The 21,427-nt window shown below is 36.3% G+C and overlaps 1 protein-coding gene across 1 annotated transcript in view; it reads right to left on the reverse strand.

Moving 5' to 3' along the window:
* The window catches only part of igf2bp2a (insulin-like growth factor 2 mRNA binding protein 2a), an 84,931-nt gene extending 63,969 nt beyond the window's left edge, over window positions 1-20,962 (reverse strand). The window contains exons 1-2 of the mRNA XM_052142699.1: window positions 20,635-20,962; window positions 19,462-19,522 (exon numbers count right to left, since the gene is read on the reverse strand). Coding sequence (XP_051998659.1) covers window positions 19,462-19,522; window positions 20,635-20,809 — 236 coding nt within the window. The 5' untranslated portion in view covers window positions 20,810-20,962. The remainder of the gene's footprint in view (window positions 1-19,461; window positions 19,523-20,634) is intronic.
* Window positions 20,963-21,427: the final 465 nt, after the last annotated feature.

Raw genomic sequence — 21,427 nt, forward strand, 5'->3', positions numbered from 1 at the left:
ACCTTTTTCAGGATAACATCAGCCACTAGAAGGTGGTAATTGAATTGAATACCCTGTGGAAAGTACCAAATATCTTCATATTCAATCACTGACCATACCCGCAGTATGAGATGACACATCTCAAATGCCACAACAGCTAACTCACTACGGAGGACAGCCTCCAAAATGAGACAACTGCTACTTTTGCATGAAACTGTCTTGCTCAGCCTAGAAACGTAGCCATGAAGTAAAAATGCACGGAAGTTAATTTGTCAAGATCAATTATCAAAATCACTAAAACATCTGACTCAGTGTAAGAAAATCTACTGTAACCAGGAAAACATCTAGTTTTGGATGGCTTGCAGTTGCTGCATATTACATAAGTATTTTATTGTAAGTTCTATCAATCGAAATGATAATAATAAAAATGATGATTACAATATCAAGGGAAATAATCAAAAATTAAGATTTTTTTCATAATCATGCTGCCCTGTTTGTGATTCTAGCTGGACACAAAGGATTCCATCAGCACCCAAACCATTACAGGACACTCAGGAAACTTCAGGAGCTGTTAATGTGTCAAATCGAATTTATGTGAGATAAGCATTAAAAACACAGCATCATTTTTGAAAACCTTAAGTGACTTTGACAAATGAGGATAGACCAAAGCATTTATATCCCTGTAAGCCTGAGTGGTCTGCTGTCTTTCAGTCAGATGAACAGACTGCCACAAATGAAGGTTTATTGGCTTACTGGGTGAACAAGATGTGATAGAGGAAGGCATATATTGCATTTACTTCTATATATGCTTTCAGAATGAACCACTCACCATAGTCCTTTTCAATGCACTAAAACTCAAATTGAAGTCATTTTGTATCCTAGCAACATGTCTGTTTCTGAACAGTCGTGCTGAGAGTTTATTACTGTTTGTACCATTCTGTACTGTTTGAGATTTAATGAATGCACAGATGGGTCAACTAAACATAAACGTCTTTTTAAATTTAAGTTACAACAAATTCACTCCACATGCTATGTTTTTTTCTCTGGTGATTGAGTCAACAGCATGACCCCATACATTCTGTTTGCATTACCTAATTAAGTTGGCAGCTGAGCTACAAGTTAATACAGGGGAATTTTAAAAGGAATGCTTTGTCATGGGTTGTAGCTACCATTTTGGTTCTCTTATGTTTTGTGGTCGCACGATATAATCGCCGTGCCCCCCGAAATTTGTTTGTATTTGTAGGAGCCGTCCAAGGCATGTAAACAACCAATCACAGTTTGTTTTGTACATGCCATCATGTTACTACAATAATAGACCAGCATGCAACACAGTCTCATTTAAACAGTACTGCCGGCTCAGGAGACACCCTCAAGCTTGTGATATTTTAAGTGTTTGCACTTTCATTCTTCAGTCTCCTCAACAGTTAACTATAACTTTTAACTGTCTTGTCTAATGACAAAAAAAGCAATTAGCATTAAAACTTATATCAAATAGCGTCTGTAAATATGAGGGTTAAATATCTTTCAAAGACTTGATTCATGAACCTCAAAACATGCACAAATCGTAGAGTCACATGGGGTAAGCTCCTTGTGGTCGTGATTAGTGGTTCTCGCTCTCAATGGGGCACGTGGTAAATTGTGCGTGGATCGCGGAGAATAGCATGAGCCTCCACATGCTGGGAGTCTCCGCGGTGTCATGTACAGCGAGCCATGTGATAACATGCACAGATTGACTGTCTCAGAAGCAGAGGCAAACGAGACTTGTCCTCCGCCACCCGGATTGAGGAGAGTAACCGCACCACCACAAGGACTAACTAAGCTGTGGGAATTGGGCATTCCAAAAAGGACTTCCTTTGATTTTTTTTCTCTTTTTTAATTTTTTTGGAAAGAACACAAAGCTTAAAGATCATAAATCCTAACAAATGATTTAAAAGTCTGGCAAAAAGCAAAAATAACTTCACATTCATGTTAAAAACAAGACTCAAAACAGTAAAACAAATATTACTCTAGTTAATTAGAATTTCATAATGCATAGTTTCAACTCTAATTTCAGGTTAGATGAGATATTGTCAAAGCGGTTGTAAAATGTTGCACACTTGTGACCAGACATCAGATACATTCAATATTAACATGTTGTTCCTATCAACACTGTTTAAAAGCAATTTTAAGAAGAGTGACATCTGGCATGTTTAAAAAAAGACACAGCCACTTACAGACTAAGTTGGGTTGCTCTGTTCAAAAGTAGCACACAGAACTTTGGAATCAACTAATCAAAACATTATGGTACTGTCAGAGGAAAGTAGTTGATAAGCCTTTGAAAATTATAGAGTATAAAAGATTTTAGCAGAGAATAAGACTTTATTCTGATCCACATTCCATTCTCTGGTTTTATTCAGATTATTGCTAACTGCCTCTGACTTGAATGATTATTTAAAGAGATTCTTTCTCTGTGCTTGCCCTGCAAAGGCTAAATATTTATCATGGAGAGTTTCATTCAATGTACTCATTGACTGATTCCCACAATAAAGGCTGAGGCATTTCAGTCTGCAAGAGTGTGACAAAGACACACTGTACAAAAATGCTGTAACTGAACGATGTGGCTGAAATAATTTTGTCCATTGTCAAAGTAACCCACAACAGATTATAAGAGTAGACCGCAGCACACAGAGGTTTTCAGTACACTTGACTGAGCTTTTGGGTTACAAATGCCTTTTTGCATGTCACCAGCACATGCCAGGTACACTGTTCGTCACCTCTGAAACACTGCCCTCTGTCAGCGGCTCTAGGCGCCACTTCCAAAATGCTAAGCAAGAGCCCTGTGGCCATTGTTTATCTCAATATGACTATATTGGGATTTAACATACAATAGTCTAAATTAATAATATAAAATGTTTCCAATTGGTGGTAAACACCAATTTGATGCATGATCAGTTGAGTTATGACCGCTGACATATGAGTATGCTTCTTGTTTCCACTTTATTAGCACAATAATCTGCTTATATAAAGAGCAGACCATTTGTTTTTTATTAATAGTTTCACATCTATTTGTTTTAGCAGCTCTAATGATAGCTCCCAATCCAAAAGATTCGTTCAAAATCTTTTTTGATATCAATAGAATATTTTACTAGTTTCTACTTTCAACAGGAACATCCTTAAGTTAAAATGTTCACTTACACTTATTTTGACCAAAGAATTTCCATGAGCTTTCCAGTCATTTGTGATTACTGGTTAATAATTTTTTTTCTTTTTCTTTTCTTTTTTATAATGTTGATTGTCTAATTTTTAATTATTCAGACTGATGTGTGAGAACTGATTCACACCCAAATCAAACATCTCTAGCTGATTAAAGAATTTAGAGAAAATAGAATTGCAGAAAAAGACAACAAATTATATTTTTCCATGACCTTTTAATCCTAGAAAACACAATTTATTTTTTATTTTTTTTACAATTTTAAACACAAAAATTCCCTGATATTTCAAGCTATATCCATGTGTTTAAAACAATTAACTCCAAACACACTTCACCTATGCATACAGCTCAATATTCATCCAAATATAGTGGCTCACTATAATATCATCGAATGAAAGAAAAGGTCTCGCATACAGTTGTGGCAAAAATATTGGCACCCATGGTAAATATGAGCAAAGAAGGCTGTGAAAAAACATCTGCATCTTTTATTCTTTTGATCTTTCATTCAAAAAAAAAACAATCACAAAAATCTAACCTTTGATTGAAGAAAAACAATTGAAAGAGGGGAAATATCTCATTATTAAATAAATATTTTTCTCCAAAACAAGTTGGCCACAATAACTGGCACCCCTAGAAATTACTATGAGTAAAATATATCTGAAGTTTATTCCCATTCATATTTTACATTTTTTAGTGCAACTGGGTGACTAGGAACATTAAAATTGTTCAGCCATGACTTCCTGTTTCAAAGGGATATACATATGAGGTAACACACAGGCCACATTCACTTAATCATCAATCACAGTGGGTTAGACTAAAGAATATAGTTCTGATGTGAGGCAACAAGTTGTTGAGCTTCACAAAATGGGAAGTGGCTAAAAGAGATTTCCCAAAGCATTGAAAATACCCATTTCCACCATCAGGGCAATAATTAACATGTTCCAATCAACTGGAGATGTTAAGAATTGACCTGGAAAAGGACGTGTGTCTATATTGTCTCCATGCACAGTGAGGAGGATGGTTCAAGTGGCCAAATATTCTCCAAGGATCACAGCTGGAGAATTGCAGTAATTAGTTGGGTCTTGGGGTCAGAAAGTCTCATAAAAATATCAGACATCAACAACATCACCACAAGTTGTTTGGGAGGGTTTCAAGAAAAAAAGCCTCTGCTCTCATCCAACAACAAACTCAAGCGTCTTCAGTTTGCCAGACACTACTGGAACTTCAAATGCGACCAGGTTCTATGGTCAGATGAAACAAAAAAAAAAAAAGCTTTTTGGCAGCAAACAACAGAGATGGGTTTGGCACATACAAAGATAATGAAGTACCTAATACCCACAGTTAAATGTGGTGCTGGATCTTTAATGTTGTGGGGCTGTTTTTCTGCCAGAGGTCCTGGGCATCTTGTTTGGATACATGGCATCACAGACTCTATCATATACTAACAGACAGAAAATCTAAACTTGGCTGCCTCTGCCAGAAAGCTTACAATGGACCGTGGTTGGATCTTCCAGCAGGACAATGATCCAAAACAAACATCAAAATCAACACAAAAAGTATTATCTGACAACAAAATCAAGGTTCTGCCATGGCCATCCCAGTCCCTTGACCCGAACCCCATAGAAAACCTGTGGGGTGAACTAAAGAAGAGAGTCCACCAACATGGTCCTCTGAATTGAAGGATCTGGAGAGATTCTGTATGGAGGATGGTCTCAGATCCCTTGCTAGGTGTTCTCCAACCTCATTAGGCATTATAGTAGAAGACTCAGAGCTGACATCTTGGCAAAGGGAGGTTGCAAAAAGTATTGAATAAAAGAATGCCAATAATTATGGCCAATGCTTTTTGGAGGAAAATATGTATTTAATAATAAGATATTTCCTCTATTTTAATTGTTTTACTTCAAAGTTTAGATTTTTGTGATTTTAATGAAAGATAAAAAGGATAAACAATGCAGATTTGTTTTCACAGACTTCATATTTACCAAGGGTGCCAATATTTTTGGCCACAACTGTATACAACCCCAATTCTGAAAAAGTTGGAACATTATGAAAAATGCTAATGAAAAAAAAAAAAAAAAAAAAAAAAAAGAGTGATTTGTAAATTATAGTCACCCTTTGCTATATTGAAAGCACCACAACTTTACACTATATGATGTTTTAATTTGTGAATTTCATTGTTTTTTTTAAATGTACAGTAAATCAGATGATTGCAACATGCTCCAAAAAAGTTGGGACAGTCGAGTGTTTTAACACTGTGAAACATCACCATTTCTTCTAATAACACTTAAAAAACATGGGCACTGAAGACACAAGTTTGTTAACATTAGAAAGTGGAATTTTCCCCCATTCAGCCTTTAAGAATGCACAATTGTACGGGGTCTTCGTTGCTGTATGGTGTGTGTGTAAAGGGATTAATGGAAAGGAGGAGGCGAGAACCGACAATATAAATAACAGTTTAATATAAAACTTCAACAAAAAGACAAACACACTTACAAGTGTCGGACAGCTGTCTGTAAATTACTCTGTCGCACTGCCGTCTTCGGTCGGCCTTTATCCCTCTCGATGGCTAATTAGCCTGATTAGGGGCTGGGTGTGCAGAATCACGGGCCGGGTTCACTCTTAAGAGAATCACTCTTAAGGCCCTCCCTCCGCTCTGCCACAGTGTGCTTAATGCGCTACACATTCTCAATTGGAGACAGGTCAGGACTGCAAGCAGGCCAATCTAGCACCCACACTCTCTGCTTACACAGCCGTGCACTTGTAATCCAGGCAGTATATGGTTTGAAGTTGTCTTGCTGGAAAATGCAGGGACGTGCCTGGAAAAGACGGTGCTGGATGGCAGTATATGTTGCTCCAAAATTTTTACATATCCATCTACATTCATGGTGTTCTCACAGATGTGCGAGTTACTTATTCCATGGGCACTGACGCACCCCTGGCCCATACAGACACTGGCTTTTGGGCCTGATGCTAATATTAGCATGGATAGCCCTTTCCTCATTGGCCCGGTTAGCACAACGGCTGTGTTTTTCAAAAACGTGTTGAACTGTGGATTTTTCAGACCAAAAAACACAGTTCCACTGTTCTACTTTTCATCTAAGATGAGAACGAGCCCAGAGATGTCGGTAGCGCTTCTGGACCATGTTGATGTAGGGCTTCTGCTTTGCATAGTCAAGTCTTGCATCTGTGGATGCAGCAGTGAGTGGTGTTGACTAACAAAGGTTAACTAAAGTTATCCCAAGCCCATGTTCATGATATACATAACAGATGAATGATGTTTTTAAGACAATGATGTCTGAGGGATCAGAGATCACACGCATTCAGAATTGGTTTTCGTCTTGCCCTTTACGCACCGAGATATGACCAGATTCCTTGAAACATTTACAAGTCTTGAATGATCCTTGCTCTTGAAGGACTAGGCTGTTTTTGGAGGCTCAAAAGCTCATAGTAAGGTTCTCAGGGTCTGTGATTTTTGCTTTATTGTATGTTTTTTAATTAGTGAATGGTTAAGTGCTCATGGAAAATATGTGTTTTTAGCTGTTTTTTGAAGACTTGGAGTGAGTCTGTTTCACGGATGAGTTGGGAAGGTCATTCCACCAACATGGAACAGTGAAACCGAAAGTCAGGGAAAGTGTTTTGGTGCCTCTGTGTTGGTACAACAATTAGTTGGTACGTGCTCATTAGCCGACCGCAGGCTTCTGGTGGGAATGTAGCTCTGCAGAAATTATTTTAGGAAAATGAATATTCTGTATGCCAGCATCAGAGCCTTGAATTTGATACTTGCATCAACTGGTAGCCAGTGAAGAGACAAGGAGTGATGTAACATGTGCTCTCTTTGGTTAAAGACCTGCATCTGGTGCATTCTGGATCATTAGCAGGGGCCTAATTACGCATGCAGGGAGGCCTGCAATGACAGCATTACAGTAGTCCAGTATAGTTATGACAAGTGACTGAACAAGAAGTGTTCAGAGAGGAAGGGTCTTAACTTCCTGATATTGTAGAGTGTAAATCTACACGATTGTGCTGTCTTTGAAGTGTGGTATGTGAAATTGAGTTGGTTATCAATGGTTAACCCTAGATTTCTGACCGTTTTGGAAGGCATTATTATACTTGAACCCAGCTGAACAGTGATGAACAGCAGGGTTGGCTGGAAAGACGAGGAGCTCTGTCTTCACTGGGTAAAGTTGCAGGTGGTGTTCCTTCATCCAGGCCGAGATGTCTACCAAACAGGCCGATATTCGAGCAGTATCTCACTGACAAAGTTCCGCAGTTGCATAAAGAAAGGTTGTGCTAACAGCAGTGACATTGTGCTCGAAATGCCAAATTCAGAGATGCTGGTGGATCATGATGGATGGACAGTGAGAATTATGAAATATTAAAAAGAACAAAAAGGATGTAAAATGTTGTAGCCATTAAACATTTACAAATGACAAATACCACAACCTTTATGAATGACAGTTTATTTATTATACTATAAATCATTGACAAGGATAAAAAAAATAAAAAAATAAAAATAAATAAAAAAATCACATGATAAATGTTATCTTTGTGATATCTTCATTGTTTCTGAGAGGCAGCAATAAGATTAAATGGAGACATTTGATAAAGACTTCTGCTTCTTTATCTCATGTGAAAAGGCCCAAGTAATCTCACATGTATATCCTTTAGTTGACTGTGCTCAGATCTGCCAAGATTCCAATGTCTACAATTAAAAGTCAGAGATTTCAATACAAACTCAAATTCTTCCAAGGTCAAATTATATGAGCTGTGCTGTCTACATTAGTTTTCTAACTCTGTACTCTTACTGTATATCATTTTGTACCGTACTGTGTCATTTGTGACTATTTTTACTCTTAAGAAATTTTAGAGGACAAAGATTTGAGACAAAGTTGATACCTAAAACATAACTGAGCACTCCACAGAGAGCAACCTCCGATTACCATAATGTTCCAATAAGTTATAGCCTATGCTAAAATATAAATACAGTGTCCTTTTCATCCATCTTTGACCTCAAAAGGGGGAAAAGAACTCCTGTTTGGTTGCCATGGTAACCATAGGATCGCTCTGCTGGAATCACTGTTGGGTATAGACTCCATTTGGTCAGAACCATTGGAAGCACTGATAATTTGAAAACAATACTGGGTAACTCCATTTAGGGCAGGGGTGGGGAACATCAGGCCTCAGGGCCACATAAGGCTTGCGAGACCATTTTACCCGGCCCGCAAGGCCATTTGAGAAATAATTTGAAAAGCAAAAAATGGCCTTGAACCTGAAAAGAAATATTCCTTTTAAAAAATGTTTAAAAATTATTTTAAATAATAACAACACAAAATATTGTATAGTAGACAGACCTTTTAGTGTTTTTAGTGTGCGAGCATGTAACGGAATGCGTACATTAATTTCAACCCACAATCAAAAATTGCAAGCAATTGTATGGCCTGCGAATAATTTCATAAATACTCAAATGGCCCTTAATGGAAAAAAGGTTCCCCACGTCTGCTTTCTGGTATGTCACCCTCTCTTTTCAATACTGTAAGTCAAGGCAGTGTGGCCTTGATACAACTGTGAGAAATTATTTACAATATTTATTATATTAAACATATTTTTTGTGACAGCTGCTCAGATAAATGCCCTCAAGACAAACTGACTGGCATTTCAGTAGACCAACAAAAGTAAGTAATTAAGTAAGTAAAGTTTATGGGCAGTGGTGGCTCAGTTCTGGGTTACTGACCAGAAGGTCGGAGGTTCAAGCCCCAGCACCACCAAGATGCCACTGTTGGGCCCTTGAGCAAGGCCCTTGATCCTATCTGCTCCAGGGGCACTGTATCATGGCTGACCCCGCGCTCTGACCCCAGTTTAACTGGGAAATGCGAAAAAAAAATATTTCATTGTATATGTACAAATGTATATAATGTGTGACAAAAATAAAGACTACTTCTACTCTTTATTTATATGCTTCACAGAGATATTAAAATGCAATAAAACAAAATCACAATAAAGAAAACATCAGAAAACGTCAGTAGAAGCTTCACAGTAGGTTAACTAAGGATGTGCACAAGTAACTGACTAGTCGAGCACTCCAATTAAAATGGTCTAAAAATCCTTAAAACAAGATATATTTACTTGAGAAGCAAAATATAAGATATTTAGACATGCTTTAAGAGAATGTATCGTGAATATAAGTGTATTTTGTATACAAGTGTATTTTGTTACTTAGTTATACTTCTGTGAGTGCAGTAAAGACAAAATATACTTATATTCAATGAATGGGATCGGAGAAGGACCTCACAAGCTGGGAATCGAACTGGGGTTACCCACAATGCATCCACATCACATGACATATTTGTATTTTTAATATTATATTCAACATTCTCAGACAACAATTTTTTCTTCTGCAGTATAGCTGCTAAAGAAAATGTACATCGTTTTAAACATATTTACATATTTATATTGGAAAACAAGCCAAAAAAAACAACAAATCAAAAACATATTTTACTGCAGTGTATAATGGGCCGAAGACTACCCTCTCTCACCTTTCTGTTCACTTCAATCCATCTTTAATAAAAAAAATAAAAAACTCTTATTAATAAAGCTGCGTATTGCCAATTTCCTTCATGATAAGAAATGCAGTGACACATACTATATTATGATTCAATAAGTCGCAAGCCATCGCATCACAATCTAGCTGCATTAAGCGCGTGCGCTCGATAGACAAGCATCCCCGCGACAGAGTGTGCATCAGCAGGGTGCAGATTCAGTCTCTCCACCTTAGATCGGGACATTAGCGCAACTCATAGAAGAGGTGCTGACCACACAGAGAAATGTCGTTTGTAGTTATTTGCATGATCTGCTTCCATATTATTTGAACTTTAATAAAGCTATAACTCATTAAATATAACTGCATTAAAGATGTAACGTGGGGGTGTTTCCTTTAAAGGTGCTCAATACGCAAGTTTTGCTTCAGCGGAGCGGCAGCTCCAGCTCCACTTATTCTACAATGAGAGCACTTCTGTATATACTTATATTGTATTTTTGCATTATAATTCCCTCATACTTTGCGATCTACATTTGTTTGGAAAGTTTAGAGTGCATCTAGACTGTGAGATGTGTAATTCTTCATCTCCTCAGTCTGGCGCAAACTGCAGTGCTGCTCTCACGTGTCATCATTAGAGTTTAATGTGATCTCATGTTACATTAAATGAGATCAAACGACAATTCGACAACTAATTAATTTTTTTATTTATTTATTTATCTATATGTGACACAGAGGTTGCATCCACCACTAAGTATCCACTTTAATGATGGAAAGAAACCAGTCCCAGCTACCTCTGTGCATTTTCTCCACAGTAAGCCCCATTATTATCAGGTAAAGAAGCCAACATGTGAAAAGACAAAAATATAATAGACTTAAAAGCACACAGCTGTATGCATGTGCATTGCCCTAATGCCAGAGGTCTAATTTTTGAATTGGTTTCTATGCAAGCTCAGTGTGAGTGCAATCAACATGTGACGGGAAATCAACATGTTGCTTCCGAAAGATAATCGACCCCATTCATCTAAATTACTGACAAATGCCATCTGCTATCAAGCATTTTTTTTTTGCATCAATTCAAGCATAAACCCATTTACCACAGACACTACCGCTAGCGCGTTGTGAGAGCAACCTCCAGGACATGGGTTCTGGTCCCATGGGAACCAGGATGTAATTACGTTCACAAACAATGGTAAGCTTAATCTGGAGGTTGACTTTTCACACTAAAATTTATTTTATTCTGCACTGATGGTTAGGTTTAGTGTTGGGGGTTAAGTTGATAAAATATGCATGCCTGCAGAATGTATTTTATCATTTACAATAGTGTTGTCATGGTACCAAAATTTCAGTAGTCGGTACCGATACCAGTGAAATTTCACGGATCTCATTACCAATTTCAATCCCACAGCAAAAATATTATAATATGCTATTGAACACACCAGTTTAGTGATTTATTATTATTTAATAATTATGGATTAATAATTATTATTTTCCAGAACTTTCCAGAACATTTTTTAAAGTTTAAAATAATGTTATCATCAAAATGTTGTCTAATCAATAAATTCTTAACAACTAAAAATGAAACTTTTCAACATATAACTGCATTTTTCATAATTATATGTATTATATTTATTTATTTTTTTCTTGCTTTTTATCTAATTATTATTATTATTATTATTATTATTATTATTATTATTATTATTATTACAGTGAATATTAAATTTTACTATACTGTTGTAATATTATTAATCTTTTTTTTTTCAATTCCTTCAATTTCATGCATCTAATCTTTATTTTGAATCATGCTTTTTTTTTGCAGGATGCTTCACTGTTCAGGACAAACAGTTTGCATCAGGGTGCAGTGTGATCATTGAAGTATTTTAAGTCATGTCTGAAATCTCATCTGTTTACACTGGCAAATGAAATGACAAATGAAATGTAGGACACGGTTTTGGAATGTTTGTATTTTAGACTACTTGTGTTTGTGTAAGTGGTCATTTAGAAATGTTATGTTTAAATTGTATTTCTGTGAAGCACTTTGGTCAACTCTGTAGATTTAAATGCAATATAAATTAAGCTGAGCTGAGATTAAAGCACAAATGTTGTGATTTTTATAATATATATATATATATATATATATATATATATATATATATATATATAACATGTGATGCGTGGTTCAGAATGGATAAGTGCTCTGCTCTGTCATCTCCTGTAACATGAATGATTCTAAATGTCTGTGGAGTTTCTAGTGGATGAGAGGTCGGATTTATTTAAAGTACGCAGCTCTTCCACGGTAATTGTAATAGTAAATTGCAAGCCTTTAGTGGTTTAATAAATCACACTAGGACATGTCACTATTTTAATTTGATTAATTGTCCATTAATTACAAGGAGTACAAGGAGTAACAGAGCACACATTCAAACTAAGCCTGTGAGCATTTTAAAGCTGTCGTTTGTCAGTCATACAGAGTTGGTGCTCGATACTGCAGAAACACTGGTATCGTTATATATTTTTGAATTTTAGTATTGACTTGGTACCAAAGTAATGGTACTTTTGACCTCTAATTTACAACAAAAAAAACTACTTGCTTTTGACACCACTGTGTACTTTTCACTTGGGATTGGCAATATTGCGTAATTTTGTAATACTCACAAGAAATGAGTAATCACAAATGTAAGATAAAAATAAAAAGTATGATATTACATTTATTTTTAGTTTTATTCACAAACAATACCATCAACAGTTTCAAAATAAACTTGAAACTTCAATAAACTATGCACTTCTTTTTGGAAAAAAGGGGAAAAAAAAATAAAAATAGGCATTAATAAAAAAAAAAAACAAATTCACCCGAAGCTTACAAAGAAAACATATATAAAATCTGAGTCTACATAAAGGCCATCACATTTTTGACATTTCACATATTATTAAGAAAAACAAGTGGTGAAAGTTGGCTTTTTATAAAATGCACTCTCTCTGTGTTCAGAGATTTAATGCACAAACACATACTGGACTGATAAGTTTCTCGTTTCTACCATAAAATCATATTTTTGACCTTTGGTAGGTATGATTTCAACAAAAAACAGATACCAATCCAGTAAAAACAATATAGTATAATTCAATGAGAATTAAACTATTAGGCTACAAGTATTGCTACACTTGACTTCTCAAATGGAGACGCCATCATAATTTCTTTTCTCATTCAACACCTTGAGGAAAAATTTTCACAGCACCACACAGTGGACTCAATTGTAACTGGTGAGAGATTCAATGGTAAATGCAGTATAATTCAGCTTTGCTCACAGCAGGCAAATATGAAAAGGAAAATGTATTTGTGAAATTCTAGTAGTGTATCTAATAGTTGACTTGCTGGTGCAGAACGATTACTTGTGCACATCCCTAGTTTTCAGCCAGAAACCGGAGCTCACACGTATCATGCGTACAGCAACACTTCAAGCCTTAGCCATTCGATTTTCAGTAAGCAAAGATCAATTTCATAAGCAAAACTTTCGACCTACTGTTGTCGGTTTTTGATTGTTATTTTTAAATCTTGATGTATTTATCAATACATATTTGCTCATATGGTGAAAGAATTAAGATACAATTCATTGTTGAAGTTAGCTTATTTTGAAACCATTGTAGAACTTAACACAATTTTAAATGTGTTATACAAATTTTTTACTTAAATGGTAATTTTGCAGTGATGGATTACTAATTTTTTGTGTTTCAGTATACCCGACTACAAAACTAGTCAGACAACTATGAATGGTTAGGATAGGGAGAGGTTTTTTACCACAGGTGGTCCTGACTCCTGACACCATCTCAGCACTGGGGGCTAACAACTGCTCGAACACACACACACACACACACACACACACACACACACACACACACACACACACACACACACACACACACACACACACACACACACACACAGAGTAAGCCAGTGAGGGCTGAAGTGCAAGACAGGGCACCTGCTGTGTTGTCAGCTGCCCGTTTCCCCTGCCTGCTCTGCCACCCAAAAGTACGCCAAACCCCAAAGCAGTGCCACTGCACCATGTGTGAAGGCTCATGCTGTGGCCGCCCAGCAGTACCCTTCTCAGCAGAGATATATTCCACAATCCCCTTCCGCAAAGGTGGGTTTCCCCCAAGCCAAGATTACTGCGGACATGCTTCTAACGTAGAAACAATTTGCAACCGTAAGTGATGATGTCACAAGCTTTTAGAGACATTTTTCAGGCTCTGCAATGCTGATTATAATTTAATGTTTAAGGACTGTCCTGCTGGGTTGATGAGACCATTTTATACCATTATTATATACTGTATATGATATAGATCTACTGAATGCACATTTGGATTGAACTAATTGCGAAACTGCAGTATAAGCTCTAAAACAATTTATCCAAGCATTTTGTAAATTATGTAACAGAAACTTAATCCTTTTATTGATGACATTTAAAGATGTGATCCATATTTCGTATTTGTTCTTGCGGTTTCGTTATACAGTTGACTTTTATCGCACACAAAAAAATTTAAATAGGGAAAAGAGATTATAATAAAATAAACATTAGGAAACTCAACTAAAAGCATGGGAGGTTGTTTTGCACTATTTTAAACCGTGTCCATTCCCTTTAAACCTTTTCACACAAACTGCATCAGACTGAATCCTTTCTCTCCATCTCAGCGATACCCACAGACAGACACAGATTATATCAGAAGAATTAGTGTACATACTGTAGCCTGTACAGAGATTATAATCTAATATCTTTCATGTTCTTCCTTCTGCCATATGGGTGGTTAAAGTGGATGGTACATAGTTTCGGTCTGCTGAGGTCTATACTAATGACAGCAAATAAGCAATCAAGCAAATGAGCTCTCTTTACAGCTACAAACAACTAACTGTCATCCCTTTGCCACTCCAAGGGCAGTGTTCCAGTAACAACCGCTCTCTTAATATAGAATATTCACCACTCCGCTGAAGGGAATACAGCACGACTGAAAACATTACACCTGCTTATCAGGTTCAACAATGACACAAAATGAAAACACCACCTCTTTTCACTAATAATCTACAAATTATGAGAGAAACATTATCAGTACCCCACTAGTCTACAAACAAACATTTGATAAGAGACATTGAAGAGAGCAGCCAAAGCTTCTCTGAAGGAGATTACAGAAGAGCTTCTACGACAATCACTCACATTCTTTATGATATAATCCCTTTCTTCACTCTGCACCCTTTATAACGATAACGGGATTAGCAAATGAGGAATTACACGTTACAGTATTTTAATCCAACTAGTGGTGAGTTTACGGAGTGTATAAAAGAAACAAAGTACATTAAACTTTAAAGACCAACATAGAGGCTAAATAGCTTTGCAAATGACAACATTTATCTGTACCACAGCATTTAAATGAAACTGAATCCTTAACCGTTTTAAAGAAGCAACAGCTTTGGCATGAAATATCTCTGATCATTTTTCTAGGGTTGAGAGATCTAGATCGAACTCACCTTTTTAAATGTAAAGACGTGCACTGGCTAAACTAATGTGGATATTTTACATGGCATTGACTGTTTTAATCCTGCTCAAACTGAAACAAGTTCAAAGAGAACAAACCACATGATACTCTATTTAAGCACTATCACTAACATACACTGAACAGGTTTGAAAGGAGAATATGATGCTGCAAAAGATTTTCATTCAGAGCGAAACTATTAGTGATACGCTCATGAAAACAAACAATGTCAGGACTGATTCTGTACACATAGAACCTATTTTACAAAAGAAATAATGAACATAGCTCTAAACCATGACACATTTTTAATTAATAAGAATATTCAGTTTCACATCCGTTACATACTAGTTTCAGAATTCTTATAATAACACTCAAACGTAAATAAAACATTGATGAGAATCCACTCGAAGTATGATTCATCCTAATAATCTTTTATGATTTCAGACAAATACTTCAGAAAATATTCCAGACAGTAGAAAAATTGGTTTGTCATAAGTGACAATAAATAAATCTCTTATGGAGGAAAAGGGCATTACTGAATAGACCTCATCTCTGAGATTCTGATGGCCTTGGGCTTTGTGATTAGTTATTTTAGTGTTATTTTAACAACTTTGTAACCCACATAACTTCCACTTCTCCTGCTTCTCAATCTTTTCAACTTATGAGCCAATAGATACAAATTCATTTGAACTAGGGTGGATAATTTTTAGCCATCCAGATAAAGCCATAAAATCTACAATCTATCCTTTTAAAGACACCCTCAGATAAATGTTAATTTTCATACTCTTTAAAGGATTTGTAAGGTGTAAAAGACCAGATGAACATCACTATTAAACAGTTACAATTCCACTCAATTAAAGACCAAATTTAATCTGAAAGTTAAATATATTTATTTGTCTGAAATATTAAAACAAATATTTCTGCAATAAGTTAATATCTGTTCAATACATTATAAAAGCTTTGAAACATATTTTGTTGTTTGGTTTTGGCTAAACAATGCCTATTTTGTCAGATAAATAACAAAATGAATTATTTCTAACAAAGTAGATAATTAAAATATCAGACTTGCCACCAAACATAAGCACAGTAACAAGATTTGACAAATGAAAATAGGAAATATGTTTAAATCTTTCCCTGTTTTGAGATATTTACAAAAAGCCACAGAATAATCACTTCAATGATAACAGGGTTTGTCTAAAGCTTTATGGTTAATTACTAATTCGAATACACATTAAACACCTAAACAAATTACACAGACATATAAAACAAGCTGTTAAAAATCTGATCTAATTTGTGATCACATTAAAATTAATCTAAATATGCAGGTCATTTGACTGAGACAAGATTCTGGATCATTTTGGAGTAAAAAAGAAAAGAAAAGTAGAACCCACTTCTTTAGCCACTTTTGTAATGATATTACACACTTGCATTACATTTTATGCATTGTAAAACTGATCATTCAAAACTGATTCAAATTACATGCAAACCTATATTTTTTATAAATCCTGGATTAACCTATGAAACTCTCTAAAAGCATGTCATGTCATCCGTTACATACATGCAGTTCTATATCATCCCATCCTCTCATTCCCTTGACTGCAAATAAACAACATTGTGTCATGGACATGCCTCCATGATAAAACATCACAAGAAAAAAAATAAGCACTGCTTATTGTAAGCCACAAATTTAACAAACCAAAAGTAATAACTTCTAGAGAAAGCATAGCTGTTAAACAGGAGTCTTGTACAATAATACCACACCATAAGATATTTATAAAAGGCTCAGAATGAAGAATGGGACATTTCTGCTCTGAACAGAACACTATGAAAGTTCTATCGATTTTTGTTTTTAAAATATTAACTTGCAAATATTCTTTATTCTCACTCTGATCAATCAGGTTAGACGATTGCAGACAAAACAATAAATAAATAAAACTGTGAAATTTTAAACTGCCCCATAATTATCTGTGTGGATCAAAAGCTCTACTTAGATGTTCATTATAATTATTCAAATTATATGTAATATTTACATTTAAGGCAGGTGACTCTGTGTACAGGTAAAATGTACATTTAAGGCAGCTGACTCTGTGTACAGGTAAAACAGTTTAAAAGTGTAAAAGCAGTTTTACAGCTTGATTTGTGAAACTTGAGTTGAATAATGCATATTTCAATGAATTTATTAAAACATTCAAACATAATATAAATAAAGAAATTACAATTACTTCTGCTGCATAACATGCATTATTGTTTTTAATTCTTTTTTTAATTGTGTAACTGTGCAGAATGCAAAATTTCAAATAAACATTCAAATTAAAATACCTGTTTGTGCAACTTAAATTTTGTATGAATAATCTATTTTAACAGAAGGGTATTAACCATTCGAGTTGCATTTAAAAAAAAAAAATTTAGTCTTAGAGGGGGGAAAAGGCATCCCAGTACTAAACAAATGCAAAACAATACAATTATTAATTTGAACTGATATATTGAAAAAATAAACCATTCTGTAAGCAGGTAACCCATGAAAAATGAAAAATCTGAATAATACCCAAATATATGTATGTAGCTTACATAAAATACTGAATCCTCATAATACTAAATGAGAAGACTGTTTTCAAATGACAACTTCTTTAATCCTAAACAAACACCAGCGACATTCACATTTAATGACTGGGAGATTTCTAAAGCGTTTAAACAAATTATAGATTCATGTTAATTGCATACCATAAGACAACTGTTAATAAATAGGCCTCTTAACTGTATTAAACATAATTCTACATAAAAATTCAATGAAATGTCTATAACACCTTGGATATGTCAATGTTAATACAATTAATCACAATAGCATCAACAACAGTGTGTGCAACTCTGCTGAATATCTACATATTGCATATTGACATTGCTCAGTACTTACAAAGGTAAAAATACACAGTAACATGAACACCATGGTAAAGTGACCGAAATATATGCATGAACAATCATTGCCCAAATGAACAAGGGAGGCACACCTTGTGTGTGATGATTATATTCCAAAATAAAGGCGTCCAAATACCGCACGTGTGTAACGTGAGCCATCCTAGTTCGCTTCAGTTTACACCTCTAATTCTAGAAGCATGTCAAACGTTCTAAAGCGGCGTGAAACGTTCTAGAATGAGCTGCACACATTCTCCCAGTGCATGCTGCTCTCTCGGTCATGTTAGGTTGACTCTAGCAGCAGCATGGCCGACTCTTCCAAATCAAAGTCTGGCCATCTTGACTGCTACACACTCCCCGAGTTTCATGAGGCCCTATGAGGCGTCACAGACTAGTATGGAAATGCTTGGAAAAATAATAACGCTTACACCTTTACAACAGCAAGTTATTACGATTGTTTTGTTTTTTTATTTAAGAGCTACTCCACTGTGACGACGTGTACAAGAAGGAGACGCTGTAAGAGGCGTCTACTTAACATAAAAAATATACAGTACGTCTGCACATGTACATTTGTTGTTTTTACACATAAGCCCTTATATCTCAACGTTGTGGGCTGTTCTGTAGCCATTTCTATGCCGCCCTCCCGTGGAACACACACACACACAGGGCCTATAGGGGAAATCACGTGGGGCACAGAAGGGCCTAAACCAGCGCCATGAGGTCATGCACAATAGTCTTGCTCTTGTTCAATTCAAGCCCAAGAACAAGGTTTGAATCTCAAATTTCGGCAATGCACTTGTTCGAGGTTTGTGACAAAACACACTTATATCCGCCGTTTCGGTTCAAACGTGTTACTCATATCTGCATACGCTGACAGGATTTAGTGTAGTATTGCTGCACAGCATTTAAACACAATGCCTGATCTAATTGCTTTCAGCAAGGGAGATACATTGACAGCAAAATCTGCGTTTGCTAATGCAAAGGAAAAACCACATGAAATATATGTTGTTGTTTTTACGCTATGATTTTCGCTGTTTTACAGCAAAACAGTGTAGGCCTATTTTGAGAGCAGGTCACGAGGTATCAATATAATCAAGAGAACAAAATTAACAGCAAAAATATGTATTGGTGAGCTGATCACCTTAGCAGAAATACATTTATTAAATATGGATATAATAACATTAAATGCTCTAAAACACAAAGTAGTGCAATAATAATAAAGGTTTAGGTTGGGAGAATTGTGCTTGACTTGTCTTATTTTCTATTACAAAAAGTAATTATTAATAAAGTATGCATTACAAAAAGCATATAAACAAAGCAAAATTATTACCTTAGTTTTTTAGGAACAGAGTAGTCGACCTCGATCACTTTTCCATGTAATTCAACTTTCCCTGCGAGCAGGAAAGAGAGCAAATGATCACAATTACAATCAAAACCTACATATAACGTTGAATGACCTGGGCCTCTATATTTCATCGTTTGTGCTATATCTGATATCTAAACTCATCAATGAAAACAACCTCGCCACGCAACTTGGGCATGCAACGTAAACACACACGACATCTAATCATACGTGTTAGTTTGTTTATAAAGGCACTTCGGCAATATAGTGAGTTTTATCACGTCTACATGTAAGGTATAAAGTCTTCATCATGTATCCTATTATGCGAAATGCTTGATGAACTGATACGATGAAGAATGGGCAGCCATGCTTTCCACTCCCACAAACCACATACGAGCAATGAGGAGAGTTTGAAGAATAGAATGGGAGGTCAAAGGATAAGACTGTTCTTCCGAAATTTGTTCTCTTTCTTGAAGTCGGTTTGGTCTGTACTTTTTCGAGAGCACGTACGACTCAAGCGCGTGCAATATGAATATAGAGGTGTTATGCATCTTGGGTTCTGTTGTGTATGAGTGGCCTGGCGCAGCACAAAAATTGGCATCTCACCTCCGTCCCCCCCAGCTACCTGTTTATTAGCACTTTCCTCCAGACCCCCGTCACCCACCTTTAAGACACCTCGTAAAAACATACCTGGACATCATTGGAACATGCATGTGACGCCTTCTGGTCGCTCGGTTCGCTCGCTTCTTTTCAATAAAATCAAGACAAAAAATAACTGAAAAATAATTATGCCTACCACCCGAACATCAGACCCATCCGATACATTCCTGTGGGCTGAAGGCTGAGAATTCGCACCCATTCAGCTCTCCAGCTTGGTTAAACGAGTGTGCATTTGAAGAATTCGAATAAATTCCATAAATCCAACTTGTATCGAGTGTAGGAAGCGAGCGCGAGTGTGATTGAGCTCGCGGGCGTTAATTCGCACATTTGTCCGGTCGCGCGAGCAACTTTGACACTGGTGATGGAACAGCGCGCGGCGCGGCTGATGCGCGATCCTTACTTTTTATTTTCTTGTCCAATAAAGTGTTTAAGGTCAGGCGGTGTTAGTTCTATACATATGTATATATCCCAGACTTTCCGTGATGAGAAAAACGGACTTACCAGATAGCGTCTCGATGGCTTTAATCGCCCAGTTCTGGTCGGGGAAGTCCACGAAGGCATAGCCGGATTTGAGCAGGACCTGATCGGTCACGGGAAGCTTCCTCTCGCCGAAGAGCTGCTTCAGGTCCTCCACGGTCACCGAAGGACTCAGATTCCCCACATAGAGTTTGTTCATGGTCTATACGAAAATCTGTACTTCCAAATGTATCGGCGCGCGTGTGTGTAATGCTTTTATTGATCGAAGGGAGGAAAATAAGGAGAAAATAAAATAGAAAAAAAATGTAATAGAATAAAAAAAATGGGCTGAAATTCAGCAGTCACCCCCCAGATGCAGTCGTACCCCCCTGCTACATATACACAACTCTGTTCCTGCTCAAACTCTTTTTACTGGGATTGGAAAAAAAAGTATCGTAGCGACGTTACTCTGTAGCGAACAAGCACCGCCTCTAAATAAAACCGCTCTTAAATATCAGAAAATTACTTTTGAGGTGTTTATGGACTTACAGAATAATATTGGTGTCTAGTGTTCAATTTGCCAGCATAAATGATTAGACACCGCATTATGATATTACTCAAGGTGCAACTTACAGAAGAAGTCAAACATATTGTAATGGCAGGCAGGTCATAGAGCACCTCAGCTTGTGCTACTAAACTGATGCATGTGTTCTTCAATCATTTTAACAGGCTGATATCAATGAAACTTCATTTCCAGATGCGATTGACATGTTGATTGGCATCCATAGGTTGTTGAAGACTGATGGGTGTATTCCCCGGCTATAACTCGTTGTTTTAT

The sequence above is a fragment of the Xyrauchen texanus genome, chromosome 14 (genome assembly GCF_025860055.1).
Source record: "Xyrauchen texanus isolate HMW12.3.18 chromosome 14, RBS_HiC_50CHRs, whole genome shotgun sequence".
NCBI lineage: Eukaryota > Metazoa > Chordata > Actinopteri > Cypriniformes > Catostomidae > Xyrauchen > Xyrauchen texanus.